This window comes from Vidua chalybeata, chromosome 6, assembly GCF_026979565.1.
Source record: "Vidua chalybeata isolate OUT-0048 chromosome 6, bVidCha1 merged haplotype, whole genome shotgun sequence".
Taxonomy (NCBI): Eukaryota; Metazoa; Chordata; class Aves; order Passeriformes; family Viduidae; genus Vidua; species Vidua chalybeata.
Window position 1 is genome coordinate 54,376,842 of NC_071535.1, and position 17,830 is coordinate 54,394,671.

The 17,830-nt window shown below is 43.7% G+C and overlaps 1 protein-coding gene and 1 long non-coding RNA gene across 2 annotated transcripts; one reads left to right on the forward strand and one right to left on the reverse strand.

Annotated features, from left to right (window-relative positions):
* The first annotated feature begins 357 nt into the window (after window positions 1-357).
* CCND1 (cyclin D1) lies at window positions 358-14,219 on the forward strand. Its single transcript, XM_053946826.1, has 5 exons — window positions 358-649; window positions 2,363-2,578; window positions 3,036-3,195; window positions 8,142-8,290; window positions 13,477-14,219. The coding sequence occupies exons 1-5, from the start codon at window positions 452-454 to the stop codon at window positions 13,630-13,632; spliced, it is 879 nt and encodes a 292-aa protein (XP_053802801.1). The 5' UTR covers window positions 358-451; the 3' UTR covers window positions 13,633-14,219.
* LOC128790246 (uncharacterized) lies at window positions 7,003-8,520 on the reverse strand. The gene is made up of 2 exons (XR_008431671.1): window positions 8,357-8,520; window positions 7,003-7,200 (listed from the first exon to the last, which is right to left on the reverse strand). It is a non-coding gene; the product is annotated as an uncharacterized LOC128790246 (long non-coding RNA).
* Window positions 14,220-17,830: the final 3,611 nt, after the last annotated feature.

The window sequence follows — 17,830 nt, forward strand, 5'->3', positions numbered from 1 at the left end:
CTCCCAGTGCAGAACTCGCTCCATTTTTAAAATTATGCATGATCCACTGAGGAGACAATTTGGGTTTCCCCCACTTCTCCCTTGCCCTTGAAGAAAGCGAGCCCTTGTTTCATTTGCATTAAAACCCTGCTCTCTATAAGCTAAGCAAAGGGGAAGGACTTGAAGCCTATGGGATGGCTTTAGGGCTCTGCCCCTTGCTTTTGGCTCTCTCTCTCTTTCTCATTCTCTCTCGTGCTTTGATCTCTGCTTAACAACAGTAACGTCACAGGGACTACACCAGGAGAGTTTTGTTGGAAGTTAGAAAGTTTTGCAGCCTCCAGAGGGCTGTAGCGGCAGTAGCAGAAGCAGCATCCAAGGGACTCCTGGAAGGGGAAGAGAGAGAGCGAGCGAGCGAGCGAGCGACTGACTCAGTCCTGCTGCAGAGAACTGACTCGAGGCGACGAAGGCAGACATGGAACATCAGCTGCTGTGCTGCGAGGTGGAGACCATCCGACGAGCCTACCTGGATGCCAACCTCCTCAATGACAGGGTGCTGCAGACAATGCTGAAGGCGGAGGAGACCTGCTCGCCCTCCGTCTCCTACTTCAAGTGCGTGCAGAAAGAAATCTTGCCATATATGAGGAAAATAGTTGCCACTTGGATGCTGGAGGTTTGTATCTTTCGGGGACTTTTTCTTGCAAGCTCCGGCACCGAAACGAATTAAGCCGGGGAGCCGCTGCCCCATCTCCTGCCCCCCCCTCCCTTTCCCCCGGGATCGCTTCCCCGGCGCGGCACACGTTGCCTGCCCTCGGAGACGCCCGCGTGGAACGAGGGGAAGCGGCCCGAGGTGGCGGTGGCCGCCGCCGCCGGCTCCGTGTGCCCCTGCCGCAGCCGGGTCCCGGCGCCGAGGGGCGGCGGACGAGCCCCCCCGCCCCTCGCCCCCGTCTGGTGCCCCCGGGAGTCAGGGGGTGCCCGGCACCTTTTCCGGCCGTCGGGGCGAGGCGGTGCCGGCGCGGGGAGCCGGGGCAGAGCCGGCTCGGGGTTCCCCTGGCCCGGCGGGGAGCGGCCCCGGCCCGGCCGCCTAGCCCCCGGCCGCGCGGGGCCGCCGCCAGCCCCTGCCAGCTCGTGTTTTCTGGGGATTTTATTTTAAATTAATATCCTTGTACACGTATGCAAGCGGCTGCCCGTGCCAGTATTATGCGCCATCTTTGTTCTTTTATTTGCAAAGCAAAAGTGTTTATTAATCGGGAGAAAAACGAAGAAAGTCCCGGGGAGCAGAGCCAAGGGTGTGTGTGTGGCGGGGGGAGCGGGGGAAGGGGCCGGGGGAGGAAGGTCGGGGGCCGGGGGACCCCGCTGGGGCTGTGGGCAGGGGGACCGGCCGGAGGGGCTCCGGCGTTTCTGGGGGGAGTTGCAGGGTGAAAGTTTCTTTGTTCAACGCGAAGAGAGGCTGGAGCTGCGGTCACCCCTCAAAGGCACGCTTGTGCTGCGGCAGCGAGCGGCAAGGTCGCCTGGGAAAAGCCAGTTGGAAAGGGCCTCGTCCCTGGCGGGACACGTCTGAGGGGGCTCCCAGAGGGAGCCCCAGGAGCTGGGCTACATTTTCATGCCTTTTCGGAAGCCCTGGGTGCCCGCGATGTATTTTTAATTAATTTTTGAAACTGCAGCGCCCTGCCTTGCTTTGGGAAATGTCGCGCCCGGCTGTGCTGCAGGGCGAGAGAGGGAGGCGGTGGATTTCACTTCGGGGGATCCTCCTGGAGCCCCCCAGCAGGACCAGAGGCACGGGGCTCGGTAAAGGACCCCCGCCGCTTCATTTTCAGCCTTTTTTGAGAGCTCGAATAATTTTTTAAATATTTTTAAATATTTTTTGAAAAGATGACGTCTGGGGAAATGAGGCTGGACGCCACCTTTGTGTCTCGACCGGAGAGGGGAATCGGCAGCACAACGGCAAATTAGATGAAAAAATAAAAGCGAAATAAATAAATCCGGGGCCGAGCCAGGCTCTGCACCCCGTTACCAACCACGGGGGTTAGCATTTTCCTCCGCTTTCCGTCTTCTTCCCTTTTTAAAAATTTGTTCTTAAGGGCTGGAAAACTGGGCACAGACCTCTTCTTCGATTACCCCCCCTCCCCTTTTGCCATGAATCACCTGCGGGTTTCTAACGCAACATTTCCCCCCACTTTGTCACTCGTGACTTTCATTTTCTTTGATGCCGCGGCTTTTCCCATATTTATCCATTTTTTTCCCAACTGCGTTTCCCCCTCGTCTCCTTCAACCTTGCCCTGCAAAGCCTGGTGGTGAGGGAGGAGGGAGGGCGAGAGCAGCCTGGGATAAGCCTGGCTTTCGCCTCAATTAAATTATTCTTCAACGATCTCTCTCCTTCTTGTAGGTTTGCGAGGAGCAGAAGTGCGAAGAGGAAGTTTTCCCCTTGGCTATGAATTATTTGGACAGATTTTTGTCGTTTGAACCCCTCAAGAAAAGCCGATTGCAATTGCTCGGAGCTACCTGCATGTTTGTGGCTTCAAAAATGAAGGAAACTATTCCTCTCACCGCAGAAAAACTGTGCATTTATACAGATAACTCCATTAGACCCGACGAATTACTGGTAATTTCACGTTCAATCACTTAAAGAATAATAAAAAAAAAAATCGAAACAAACATTAAAATAGATCTATAAAAAATACAGAAAAAAAAAAAGGAAAAAAAAAAAAAGAACGGCACGTTCGGAAGCGCCGGCCGCGACTGCGGGGCTGCTGGCGGCGGGCGGGAGCTGAGGATGCGGCGGGCAGGGATAGGGCAGGGATGGGGCCGGGATGGGATCGGGAGCGGGACCGGGACCCCCCCGCGCTGCCGGCCCGCGGCGCCGGGCGGCCCGCGGGCTCCCCCTGCCGGCCCCGGCGGGTCCTGCCCCGGCCCGGTCCCGGAGCGGGGGGACCCCAGCACCCCGCCCCGACACCGGGACAGCGCTGCGCCCCGGCACCGCGTGCGAGTGGCTCTAACGACGCTCCCCCCCCTTCTTCCTCTTCTCTCCTTCCCCCTTCCCGTCCCTCTTCTCTTTGCAGCAAATGGAGCTGCTGCTGGTGAATAAGCTGAAATGGAATCTGGCTGCAATGACCCCCCACGATTTCATTGAACATTTCCTTACTAAAATGCCTCTGGCAGAGGACACCAAGCAGATCATCCGTAAACATGCTCAGACTTTTGTGGCTCTGTGCGCTACAGGTATGAGCCCTGCACGTTGCGCAAAGCGCGTTGCTCCCCGACACGCGCCCACCCCCCGGCTTGTAAAGCTTCCCGTAGCTGTTGGTCTCAGGCGCGCTCGCAGAGCTGCAGGGAGGTAGTTTAAGCCCCGATTATTGCCCCTTGTTTGCAGAAGGTGGATTACTTTGCCAGAGGTAAGTTTTTATTTTCAGAAGATATTTCGCTTCTGAGTCGGAGTTTTGTGTGGCTGTCAGGGAGGGAGAGGGACCACCCCCCACCGCCCCCACTCTCTGTAGCTCAGCGTGGCACGATTTCCTCACCTCCCCACACCACTGCAAAAGGGGGCTGCAAAAGGCTTACTGCCCGTGCGGGGAATCCCTCCCCGTGTGGATTCATTCTTTAGGACAAGTTTTTAAAGGCGGAGGGAGATTTTCCCTGTGAATAGCACTGCGTGGGGGTTTTAAACCTTCCCTCTTCAAGTTGCGTCTTCTCCCCCCTCCTCGGTGGCTGGTGGATTGGAGGAGGGCCACGCGGCACAGAGGCTTTTCCTGGCACGGGACCGAGCTGCTGCCATCTGCACCCTCGTGACCACGTGCTGTGCTGGAGCCATGAGCAGGGCTGGCCTCCAAAGACACCAAAGAGCCGTGGTATCCGCACTCCAAAGCCTCGGTGGGACGTGTGCAGCCGGTGGCACCCGATAGCACTGTGTAGCTTGTTTTCCAGAGGTTGGATTTGGTATGAAAAGGTTGAAGGAAGATGGCAGGCACTCAGAAGGAACACAAGTAAACAAAAATAAAAACAAACAAAAAAAAACCACCCCAAAAAACAACAAAAAAAAGTTCTTATTTCACAGAGCCGGCCTTGCTGCAAGGCCTAAAGATAGAACGACCAAGCCATAAAAGAGAAGTTTATAAAACATTGGCATTGCTCTTCATCTTGGGCCTAACATCAGCATGAAGGGCAGCTCATAGGTGAGGTTGCCTGGAGTAATGCTCGGTGCTGGAAGCGCCACAACCTTCAAACCACTGGCAGCAACATTTTGGGAAAATCCAGTGTGTCCCTCCATGCCAGGTTCTACCAGATACGAGGCTGCTGCGACTCTGGAGGTGTGATTTGCTAAGTTTGGAGCTAAAACGAACGGCCACCTGGGCTCCCCTTTGGATGTAGGGATGTTTAACCTGGGTTATCGTGTTGGCAATGACAGGGATGAAAGCAAGAGTAGTTCAAAGGTTGGAGACTTGCTAAGAGTCCAGTACTTTGATCTACTGTCGGTGTTGTTATGTTTCTTTTAGGAAGCACATCCAGAGCCTTTATTTAACACTGCTACACACCACAGCTGGAGAATGGATCAGTAAATGAGAACCATGTTCTGGGAGTTTTACTGAGCTTTTAAAAAAAACAGCGCTGAGCTCACCAGAGTTGGGGCCCTCGTCAGCTCCCTACTGGAGTTGGGAATATTGCCTGGGGAAGGAGCACACAGGAAGGCTGCCACTAGGCTCTGTGTTTTTATTGTTATTTTTGGATGTCAGGTGTTTCTCTACCTTTTGCTTTCCTCATGACTTCTTTGTTGGCTAGTGAAGATCACATGTGGCTTAAGCAGCATCTGGACTTTGCTTTGCTGTTGCTGGGTTGTGCTGCATTTCCCCATTGCCAAAATGAACCTAGATGGACTGCAAATGCCTTGTGCTGCCTGGATGCTGTGGGGCCTGATCCAAAGTCCACTGGAAACACTGACAGCTCGCTTTAAGTGGCCTCAGGGGCAAGTGCAGTCTCTCCTTTGCCTGTGCCCTCTTCTGTAAAGGAGGCTCTCCTAAGAAGAGACTGCAAAATAATGCTTGCTTAGAAAACAAACCCATGGCCAGTTGGCTTACCAAGGTGAAGCCTGTGGAAGTGTTTGTAGATGAGTGTGTATGTGTTTGCTCCAGAAAAGAAGGTTCTGCTGCAAGGTGAAGTTGAGGGGAATTCCTCCTAGGCTCCCTCTCCAGTTGTCTGGCTAGTAGAAGTAGAAGTGGGTTTGTTTGATTTGGTTTGGTTTTGAAAAATCCATTTTCACCAAAGGATGCCTTTGTGCTGTGGTAGGTTTGGGAGAAAAAGCAAAAAAGCAAAAAAAAAAAAGAAAAAAAAAAAAAGAGAAAAGAAAAAAAATTACCAGGGCTTGTTTGAAGTTAACACATAATTGAGCTTAATGAATGGGACTTTGGCATGGCAGAGCAAGGCAGGGAGAGCTCAAAAGGAAGCAGGCCTCTTTTGGCCCAAGTTAAGACCGGTGTTGAGGGAGAACTGCAGCTCTATACAAGCATAACAATGAATAGCAACAAATATTGGAGCTTCAGCATTTCATTATGTTCCTCTGGTTATCAAAACATACCAGGCTCCTTTTTATTTATTTCTATTATTATTATTATTATTGCTGTTATTGTTGTTGTTGCTTTGGTCCTCTCCAAAGGAGAAAGAAAGATCCCCCTTTGAAATGAGCCTGTTACAACTGTCCCATTCTCTGGCCTTTATGAAATTGGAAGTCTCAAGGTATGTGACCAGTTGGAACCTGTTGCATCTTGCAGCAAGTGATTTATGTTCACAGTTTTGATTTGCCTCAATGAAAAGATTTTCATTCATAGCCCCCAGCTCTCCAGACGGATGGAATTGCTGCTCCATTTAAAAAGGAAAAGGGGTGACTCGCCTTGTTAGGAATTTTTTTTAAAGCGCTGCAGCGCCTATATGCCTGCTTTGTCCTCCCTTCAGGGTGGCTGGCATTCTTCTCTCTCCTCCCCCTCCTCTCTCTCTCCCTCTCTCTCTTTTTAACAACGCTGAAGTTGTTTATTCTTTTTGGATGAAGTCTCAGATAGGCTACTGGGGATGTGTGCTTCAATTGATGGGGCCCCCTACCCCATTGTGGCTGTGTCAGGTCTAATTCATCTCACCGAAGCCCCCTTGTTCCTGAGCGCTCAATAGCGCAAGATGAGGCGATGGAGGCTGACAATGATGCCACACTCTTCACTTGGGGGCATCCAATTACAGGCGAGAGGGGCCCCCTGATTAATATGCTGAAATTAGTGGCCTCTGCCACAAATAATTCCTTGTTGAGTTGCAACAAAAAGGCAGTCCATGCTGCTTGTCTGGAGTGGTTATAGGGACAGACACAAACTGGTCATTTAAACTTCATTATCACTTTTCCACCTTGGAAAGAATGAGGGTGTGACTATGAATTCATGTTCTTGTTTACTGCTCCATTTAAAAGAAGAACGCAAATATTAATCCCAAACGTGATCCTGTCAGGACAGGCTCATTAAAGTGACACATTTTGGTCATGTCCTGTTTGTGGAGCTCCATAAACAGTGTTGGGAAGGCACTGCCACCCTACTACCGCTCTAAGCAACCCCATCCTGGTGGGATCCCTGCTGGGAATCCCCCATTTCCGAAATCCACCTGCAGCTCTGTGTCAGTATTTCAGTTAGGAAAAGGGGGCAAAACAAATTTATTTTGATGTGTTTATTTTAACATAAACGAGATGACTTTAGCTCGAGCTTGCCTTTTCGCTGGCAGTGCATCCTCAAAGCATGGCCAGAATTTTGTGTATCAGTTTAATTTTGGAGGATGCTGGGCCAAGTGCCTCTTTGGGCATTGATCAGGGCCACAGTGGAGTGTCAGAGGTGTCTGAATGAACAGATTCAGAGCCAGGACTTCCACAGAGTCCTGAAGGCTTTAGTTCCACTGGTAAAACATTTACACAAAAGTTATTTTATCATAATAAAGGAGATGCATGATTTAATACTTAAACAGTTCCACTGAGCCCTCTAAGCTGTCCATTCCTTTGATTTCATTCAAGGGTTTGACAGATGGTTTATATTTTTCCAACCCAGAGGAAGTTGTATTCTGATAAAAGCTGAAGGAATGTATCTCAGGTTCTGGTGTACATTGTGGTGTTTCCCTTTCTCCCTCACAAAATTGGACCTTGACTTGTGCCACTTGCTTCCTTTGTTCCTGATTCTCCTTCAAGGTGTTCGCTGCCACAGATCAAATGCATTCCTGCTCAGTAGAAAAGAGTCTTATCATTAAAATGTAGACTATTATTATTAAAAAAACTAGAAAAACTCAAACCAAACCAAACAAACCCAAAGGAAAAACATGCTAAATGGCAGAGATAGCCCCTTAAGGGATCCTGGGAGTGGCTCTGTGGAGAGACCTACAGCAATGCAGTCTGGAAGGGGGCCCAGCCTCTTGTCAGCATGGTGTCACATCAGAATGTAACTGATTGTCCGCCAATTCTTGGGACCCCCGTCACTTAGTTATGCCACATTTACATTAAATCCCTGTTGCCAGGATGGATGGCAGCCACTGACAAGAGACTAGGTTGAGACAAAGCATTTTTAAGATGAAACCTTAATTTAAATATGGATTATCTGCCTCCTGACAGGGTTAAGCAGTCTCTCTTTTCTTTCTTTTTGTTGATGTTGTTGTTCATTAAAGCAATATTCCTTTGAGTGTCAGAGCAAAGGTTTCTGCTTTAAAGGGGCCCAGGACTTGTTGTTAGAGTGCACCTTGGATCTGACCATGCAAAACACTGCAGGATGTGAACAGGTTTTCTCAGATCTGCAGTGCCATTGACCCCCCTGGCATTATGCACAAGAGCAAAGTATTTTAACACTGGAAAAATGGAGGCCCTGCTTATGATAAAAGTACCTCCAAGTGATGAATGGCCTCCCAGGCCCAGTGCTAGGCAGGGCCACTCTCTGCAGAGCAGTTTCTCATGTGGATAAGTGTTTGCAGGTTTGGACCTGTAAGAGTTTTAGAGCAGGAGGCACCTTTCTGCTCACCATTTCCCCTGCCTTTTTGGATGCAATAGTTGTCAGCTGAAAGCCATGCTGTTACAAAGAGTGTATGTGTATGGACAGGCTTCTCCTAAAGCAATCATTTCAGTCTTTTTTTTTTTTCTTTTTTTTTCTTTTTTCTCTCCTTTCTTCATACAGATATTAAATTTATTTCAAACCCACCCTCCATGATCGCAGCTGGCAGCGTGGTAGCAGCTGTGCAAGGCCTGCATCTGGGGAACACTAACACTTTCCTCTCCTATCAATGCCTCACACATTTCCTATCACAAGTTATCAAATGTGATCCGGTAAGTGACTCTTTCTCTCGGTTGATCTCCTGCATTAAGGGTTTTTAAGAATGAATGCCTGCTTACTGCATGGGAGATAATCTGACAGTAAATCTTGGGAAAGGTCAAGCCTCAGAGCGGGGGTTCTCAATGTGTTCTCTTGTGCCAAGCCTGCTTGTTTGGCTGTTGTGATGCCCACTGATAATCTGTGATGCCCGGTTGGGAACGGCACATCCAGCTCTGGTGTCAGGAGGAAGCCCTGCCCTGACTTAAGATGTGGCAGAGGCCGTGTTTGGCTGGGGGTAATTAAATCAGGAGTCCCCGTAAAACAAAACTTGGGGAATAAGACCAGGAAACAGTTGCTGAGAAGTTGTGGTATCTCTGGCCTTATCTTTGACCATTCTTGAAGCCTTTTATTGTGCCAAGTGGTGTGAAAAAGCTCTTCTTAAAAGAGTTCTAATGATCTAATTTGGTTTATTACGTGCTAGACCTTCACAGTAGCTGGTATTGAATTCCTTTTTGGAACAAATGCTTGTCCCACGACTTTCTGACAAGGTAGATGGTCCTCACAGGACCCTTCATTTTGCCCTGCAGCTTCCAGGAGATGCACATCAGTAACTAGTGAGCAATAAACCTTTCATGAGTGAATGGGCCAGGAAGGGAGCCTACAAGGAAGACCTAAAGTCAATGATCCATGTCATAATGGTGTGTGAAGTTGGGGCAGAGTTGAGCTTTGTTTTGTAACAATGTGGAAGACCAATAAATGGATGCTTTAAAAAGGTTCTTGTGAGGTCTCCAAGCGCTGGACAATGAGTCAAATAAAGACCACTCGGTGGTTAGAGGCAGAATCTTGGAGATGCTATTAAATTATTTTACATGTTAATAATTTAAATGCATAGAAAATTGTCACAGTCCAGCCACTGCAAAACTGGGTTTGTGTAATTGGGCTTTGTTGATGGGATTGAGTGATTTAATTGCAATTTATTATTCTGAAAAGAATATTTAACTTTTGATAGACTGTGTGAAACAATTGCTGAAAAATGCAGTATCTCAGCTTGTTATTTTATATTATCACCTGAACAGTGCCTCAGTATTGAGTACGTTCTTTTTGCCACTTAAATCACTGCAGGTGAGGTAGTACAGTGTAGAAGTGTTAAATGCTGTAAGGACCTGAAATGCTGAATACTCTAAGAAATGCTGAACTAATGGGCTGCTCAGTTTGGTATGCACGTGTGATGCTTTTAGTCAGTTTGTGAACAATGCGGATAATTCCAGTGTGTGGTTGGCCACTGTCCAGGGTGTTTGAAGCAGGTACTGAGGGAAAATGCTTGCTATCTGTCCAGGCAGCATCTTGATTGAAGCAAGATGATTTAACTATTCCTGATACTGGGCACTGAAGTGGATTCTCTCACATCGTGCAGAACAACGGCCTGTCCTTATGTGACTTGACTTAACTGATGACTTAGAGCTCTTGGAAAAGAAAACAAAGGTGCTTTAGCAAGAAAAGAAGATTTTTTTATTATTTCATTCTAATTGTCCTGAGTCATTGCAAGGCCACAATCTGTTTGACCTGGGCTTGGTTAACAGCTTGAAAAGGGAGTTCCCCTCCAGCTTCCAGTGCTAAATATATTCATGTGTTAGGTAGAAATAAGGATTTTGTATGGATTGCTACAGAAAATTAGCATCACAAAGTTCTGTGTACACACAGGTATATTGTTGTGTTCAGAGTGGAATAAGGGAACAGCAACTTCCACTGCAGTTGTTCTGGGAGAGGAATCTGCTTGGATTCAATCAGAGCATGATTCCCCTGCAGGGAGACTTTCCCAAAATACCTGTCTATGTAACGCATGGTATCATATGCCATTCCTGCTATCCCATTTCACTAGGATTTGTATGATGTATGCTATGCCCCAGTGATGGTTCCCTTTGTCAGGGAAGAGGTTTTATATTAGATAGTCTTGGAATGTTAAGAGCAAGGCTGGTATTCCCCCTGATGATCTGTTAGCTGGAGCACAGGTCTATTTGATTTCAGGTTACATAATTACACTTTTTTACCTTTAGTCTCAAAGAGAGCTGAATCTAAAGTAAAATGAATATCACCTGATTGGAATTCCTTTATGGTTCATGTTTATATGTTGGTAGGAGTCCAATTTCCCATTTTGCCTTTGATCAGGAGTAATTAGAAGTCAGATAATCACAATTAGAAGTCTTGGGCTGTCTTCCATCATTCTATTTTTGACCCCATCATCCAAACAGATGGAATTTTACCTGACATTCATTTCCAGGCCAGAAATTTGCTGAACTAGATTAGATTGGGTCTCCATGCTGTCTGTTAGTGCATTGGAATTCGCCTCCTGCCTGCCCCTTCTCAGAAGCACCTTCAAACATGTGCTTGTTATCCAGAACAGGTCAGGCAGGAACAAAGGACTTCCAAGCAGTTCCTTTTTTGTTGTTGTTTGTTTCCTTTCCTATGTGACCCTGGAGTCTGATCATGTCCACTGTGTCTTAAAGGTATTTGACCACTTCAGTTAAGCTAGCAAGTCTTTTTTTTTTTTTCTTTTTTTTTTTTTTTTCTTTCTTTTTTCTTTTTTTTTTCACTGAGGAGCTTAATTAATCCAGGAAGGGTTTATGACCTTGAACAAACTGTGGGCATTGAAAATTTGGGTAGTGAAGCAGAAAAGTTGTTGGGAGAAGTTACCAGAGTAATGCACAAGTTTTGTATTTGCTTTTCAGTGTTGGGAAGTACTGAGAATGAAAGCAGCTTTGGTGAGGTTGTTCACAGTGAATTTTATGTTTTGCAGTTGTTTATTGCTAGCTCTAATGCATTCCTACAGGCAAACTGTTTATCTAATAGCCATGCGAATAAAACATGGACAAAATGCCTTAAAGAGTAAAAAAACCTTTTCATTCAACTACAGCTTAAGACAGTCTGTTCATAATATATTGTAAAGATTGTTTTTTAAAAAACAGTTACAGCATGCTGCACTCTGAGAATTTTAAAGGAAAAAAAAATTCTGTGGGCAAGAAGTACCTTTAAATTACATAGTCCTATGTAATTATTCATAACTGGACTCCAGAGGGAGAAGAATAGATATTTATAGAAATTCTTTTGAATGGTTTTAGTTTTCAGAGCTCAAACATGCTGTATGCAAATGGTCAGGACTAAAAAAAAAAAAAAAAAAAAAAAAAATAGCCCACGAAGTTCCCATCAAAACTCACCATAAAATCTACTCCCACCTGAAAAAAAAACCCCAAAACAAAACCCAAGATGATTCATTTTGCTCTGAAAAATTAAAATGCTTTCAGTTTGGACCACTGAACTTGCTAGAAGAGAATTATGCTCAGAAGTGGGCATAAAATCTACTCCCACCTGAAAAAAAAACCCCAAAACAAAACCCAAGATGATTCATTTTGCTCTGAAAAATTAAAATGCTTTCAGTTTGGACCACTGAACTTGCTAGAAGAGAATTATGCTCAGAAGTGGGTTTGTAAAGCCAGAAACACCTAAAGCTGTGCTGGTGTGGACTCTAATGTGTCTGTGGTACAAGGGGGAGCCTTACAGTCAGGATTGATCTGTCATATCTAGAGGAGGGCTGGGTGCAGGGACTTCATAGAGACCTTATTGTGGGGGCCAGAGGCATGCAGGAGCCAAAGGCATGATGACTTTAGGATATGAGGCGTTTCTTTTTGTCATTTAAAACGCTGTGTGTCTCTGTCAAGAGGAAATATTACACTAGGGTTTAAACCAGGAAAGGTCATAGGTTATGTGTTTTCAGTGAGCTGTACTGATGGTCTGATCTGCTTAGAGGTAGGATTAACCTCCCTCTCTCTCAGAAAGGACTTGCAGAGAATTGTTTGCTTGGGTTTCTAATCTTATTTTACCCCAAATGCCATGTGCCCTTATTGGTGGCAGAGGAGATTCTTGTGGTAGTGGAATCAGTGAAAAGCTGGTAGATCACACAAGAAGCCTCTGAATGAAGGCAGAATTGAAACTGGGAAATAAAGAAAACAGCAGGCAGGTCACCCTCTCAGGAAAACAACATTCATTCTCAGTCATGCACATCCTAACACTTTTGACGGCAATTTATCATGGAAGACTGGGTTCACCGCAAGGGCTAACACATGTCATAGGTTAAATCAGAAAAGGCAATGCTGAAAGGAAACTTCAAAGTCCTTCATACACAGAGTTAAAGATGTTGGGGGGAAAAGCTTACCATGTTTGTTATAAAGATAAGGGTAAACAGCACGCTGGATGAGTTTTGGCAAAATGCTGTGGGATTGTTTGGCCTGTTTAGGGCACCATTTCTGTGTCACTGCAGTGGGTGTACAGGCCTCCACCGCCTGCAGGAAGTTGTGCAGGCTGAGCTAAAAGTCCTTCTCCAGTTCTGGTTGCTGGGAATCTGATATCTCTCCTCATGGTATGGCATAATGCCTGGGGGAAGTTGCCTTTCCCCACCACAGACATGATCTTCCTTAGTTCTTTATGGTTTTTTAATTTCCAGCGAGGCCTGTGCAGCCTCCTGAGCCCTCAGGAGGAAATGTGTGCACATCCAGCTTGGAGAAAACACTTTGGAAGTGAGAGGAAAAGGTCTCACCCCGACTGAGATTTCCAGGTGGATGTGGTAGCACACAGGAAGCTTGGATGGGCTTGATAGTGCATGGTTAGGGAGGCGCTTTGTGGTGCTTCTGAGAGACCTCTCCCTTTTGGGGTCTGACAGTCCAGTCCATCTCTGGAGATGCTTTCAGGGTTAGGAATTAATCAGCTGCCCACAGCTGGACATTACAGCAGCTGGCAGGCAGCTTTGGCCATGGGCATCTCAACATATATATGGCATTTCTATCGTTGGAATTTAGCCTTGGGAAGAAAGTCAGTGTTGGTGAGCATTGCTTCTAGCAGACTCTACCGCTGAAGGGTTCCTGGGGTAAAAGTAGAAATCACAGTTGTGAGCAGTGGGCTTGCACAGAACTGTACAGGCAGAGAAGCAGCAGTGCAAGGTACAATCTGCAAAAAACCAGGCTTGTCAGCCAGTCCTTTCACTGTCAGATGCTTCTGCTCTTCCCACCCTCCTTTCCAGCCTGCTGCTCTCCCAGATAATCTGCTAACATTTCTCTTGCTTTGTCAAGAAACTGGTGTTTTAGCCTGTGATCTTTCTGAAGGACTCTTGGGTCTCTCTCACTCTCTCCCCTTCCATTGCACCCTCCTGCAGGATTGTTTACGAGCCTGCCAAGAACAGATTGAGTCCCTCCTGGAGTCCAGTCTACGCCAGGCACAGCAGCACAACGTATCTTCAGAAACAAAGACTGTAGAGGACGAAGCAGACCTCTCCTGCACACCTACTGATGTGCGAGACGTGAACATTTAAAGAGGACTTCTTCTTAAATGGATTTGCTTGGCAAGAAAAGCAGACAAAGAAAGGGCATCTGAGAAGGAATCGGCATCAGGATCTCCCCCCCAGAAACCCTTTTCTCCAGGACATTTTTATACCAGAAGGGAAAACCAATCTTGTTATATTTTTTTCTTGCTCTGTCTCCCTTCCATCTGTGACTTCAAACAAACAAATAAACAAAAAATACCCCAAAAACTGTCTTAAAAAAAGAAAAAAAATAGTATTTGCATTACCCCCAGGGGTTTGTGCTACAAAAATAGAGGATTTTATACAATAATAATCAACTAGTTTTTTATATTAAAGTGTTCTTGTCTGTATGTTGTAAAAATAGGCATTAACACACGAAATGTCTCCAGGGGAGGTATTAGATTTGATTTCTTACATATAAAACAAACCAACCAACCATTTTTAAAGTAGAAGAGGGTTTTTTTTTTTAGATAGTAAATGAAATATTCTTTTTCTTTAAAAAGCATAGCTTTAACGCAGTTCTAGGCTTTTCTGTATCTTGCTTGCTTATGCATTTAGTCACTTTATAATTCATCTGTAAATGTTTATTTTATTTCCTTAGGTTTTTTTTTTATCCTCTTCACCTTATAAATGGTTAACGTAGCCCATAAGTTAGTGTATGTTAGTATGCAGCATTATTATGTGTTAATCCTTTTTTTTTTTTTTTTTTTTGTGCCTGTGGATTGCCTGTGCATTGAGGCATTTGTAGGGTTCCAGCTTAGCATGGTTGGGAAAGGCCAATGTACTACTCATACAGGACCCTATTATAAAGAGAAACCGAAATAGTGACATAATATATTATATTTTTGTAATCTTCCTATTTTTGTAGTTACCTGTGTAAAAATGCTGTTCTGACCCCACAGATATTCAGCCTAATTATGGTCAGGTTCAATCCACAGTTCAGTCTTTTTTTTTTTTTTTTTTTTTTCGTTTGTAATATTCTAAAACCATTCCATTCAAAGCACTTTCAGTCCATTAGATATAGGAAATACATTCTCTTATTGTGTGGGAATTTTTTTTTGTTTGTTTGTTTTCTTAATGGAATGGTTTGGAAATATATAAAGTGCTTGTTGGCAAACTTGGAATTGCAAAGCAAGTGCATTTAACTATGGTGTTAGAGGAGAGGTGATTCTTTTTTTCCGAAGGTTGTGTTCCAGTGAGAGAAAATTGCATTCACAAATTGCCAGGATATCTTCCTTTCCTTTTCTATAGAAAAGTTTGAAGTTTAGAATCCTTTGGTGCCAACTCATCTTTATAAATTAGGGGCCTTAAAGGTTCACATATAGGACACATAGTTTTAAGGATTATCGCTAGATGTTTTTACAATTGAAGGTTTTTAAACACTAAAATATATAATTTATAGTTAAGGCTAAAAAGAATATTTATTGCAGAGGATGTTCGTAAGGCCAGTATGATTTGTAAAGTAATGCAATCGCCCCTTTTGAAAAAGAAAATCTTTCTACCCTTGATGTTGCAGTTTTAACCCAGCTTATTAAAGCAAAAAAAGGACACGCTTCAAAGAACAAACCCAAAACCAAGCAGTCTATTTGGCCCCTTCTTATACATTTTCAAAAGCAGTCTAACCATGAAAAAACGCCATAGTTAATAGATATGAGAATTGGAGTACTTGAAAGAAGTTTTTATTCCAGTATATGCCCCATTTTGTTTCTTTTTTTTTATTTAGCTACAAATAGAAAATTTGCACATCTTGGCTATGTATCTTTTTATTATTATTTTAGAAAGTAGCTGAAGGGACGTGGACATAGCTGTTGAAGTTGATGCTCGAGGAGAATGTGATGGTGAAATGTATGTGAGAAAACTGCCGCTAAGGTGTTGATTGTAAAAAAAAACAACAACAAAAAAGAACAAAAAAAGGAAAAAAAGATTAAAAATTCAAAAGATAAAAAAAAAAGAAAAATACAAAAGAAAAGGAGTGGATGCTCCGTTTTTATTGAGCTGCTATGGATAAATTCCCAGCATGGTTTGAAAAAAAATTAACATTGCTTTTCTGTATCTTTGTCATTGTGTTTTGCTGCTATTTTGTGGATCATTTTTTTTTTTGTTATACAATGTCATATACTGCCATGTAATAGGTTTTAATTTTCTCATAGAAAATTATATTATTGACATCATTTTTTTTGTAGATTTTTATGTGATCAGTTTTTACTTAATGTGATTACTGCTCTATTCCAAAAAAGGTTCCTGTTTCACAATACCTCATACTTCAGTTACCCGTGTCTAGACCAGGTTTTGATGTTCTTACAGTGCCTCATAGTTCTACTGCAAACAGAAATGCATCGAACGTTGCTCTGAATGGGTCTCTGCATTAATTTAAAAACCAGCAGACATTTCAGAAGATCAATTAATGTCAAGGGTTGGTTGTTTTTTGTTTTTTTTTTGTTTGGTTTTTTTTTTTGTTTTGTTTTGTTTTGTTTATGTTTTTTTGGGTTTTTTTTTTTTTTTTTTTTTTTTTTTTGTTATGCATTTTATAAAGCTGGATTCTTTGTCTGATCTGGGGTTTATTATCATAGTAGTTTTAAGTTGTGTTATTAGCCACATTGATATATGAAAGGTGCATTATAATATCTCTTGTGTGCCACCTGATGTGGTTCTCCCTCAGCTGGGACACATCATTTGGTATGATAGGTTATCTTCTGGAACTCTAAGTATTTTGTGTGTTTAATCTGTTATGATATACTAGGGTTTTTTTGTTTGTTTTTTTTTTTTTTTTTAATTATAGCATAATGCTAATTTAAAAAAAGCCTGTAAATCTCATAAATAAGCCAGCTAACAGAGTTGTATGCTGAAGAATAATCTAGCTGTTGCCTGTATGCTGCTAAACCAAAACAGAATTAGAACTCATTTTGAGGCAAATGCAGTTAAGATCCTACATAGTGCATAAATAAGCATTGCAATGCTACTAGCAGTCGCAGGACCCAGGAGGACTGGATACATTCTGTCCAAATTTCAGGAACATTTCTTACTGCTTACCTCATAAAACACTTCTGTTCGTGGCATCTCTGTGTCTCTGAACCAAACATGATTATTGAGTTTAGTGCTTGTTGGTTTTATTATGTGTTACACTGAGTGGTAGTGTGTACTGCAAATTTTTAAAAAATATTGTATGTACTGAAAAAGGCCAAATCCAGATAAGTGGGTTCACGTGCCAACAGAGATGCTTTATTTGTCACATTATTATAACAATCTGTAGTAAGCAAAAGCAATTCAGATTTGTACATTTTTATATTGTACTTATTGGCATAACTGGTCTGAAATGCACATTTTCACCAACAGACCTGTAACAGACAAGTTTCCAGCAAAAAAATATAAAGTCTAGAAATAAAATTGGTAAAACCCAACTGTTGTCATCTTTTAATTCACATTTTTTAATTGCCTTGAAAATGCTGAATGGTTGTAACTCCCTGGTGCTGGGAGTAAAGCATGTGACATTTTCTAGGTTTGACACATTTTAGAAACTTTTGTTGTTATTTTAGGAAACTGTGGGTGTTTCGAGCCATGGGTAGGTAACTGCCTGCCTGTCACACCAACGTGTCTTTTTAAAGAAGCAAAATATTTTTTTGCCCTGCCTGAAGACTATTTTTTCACATTAAAGGAAATTAGTCATAGTAAAATGCCCTTTGGTGGTTCATGTGAATAAAGGGTAAAACAAAGTAGGTGTTGGAGGCACAGAACACTTGCTGGTATTTTCTCATCAGTGGAAGGTTTTGTGTCCCACAAGACCTTTACAGAAGACAGTTGGTTTTAAAGGCCAGTTGGTTAAGCTGCCTTCTTCTCTGTGCCTTCCCCTCAGACAGCTTTTACAGCTGAGAGAATACAAAATAAACCTGAAAAACATTAAAGCCTACCAAAAGTATGTAAAAAAAGAATGACCTAGGACAGGAATTAGATATTACTACAAAATATAATGAGAAAAAAAATTATAACCTCTGTTCCAATACACAATCCAAAATACCTCTGAAAATAGGGGTTGCACATTACCTATTATTATTATTATTTTATTTTCAGAGCTGAACACAGGAGAAACAGCTTATTTTCAGTGGAGATGGTCAAGCTTATAACCTATGTATTTGATTATTTATCCTGTGAAATTATTTCTGCCTTTAAAAACAATTATGTAAAAGGCCAAGTGCTCATCCTCCCTGTCACA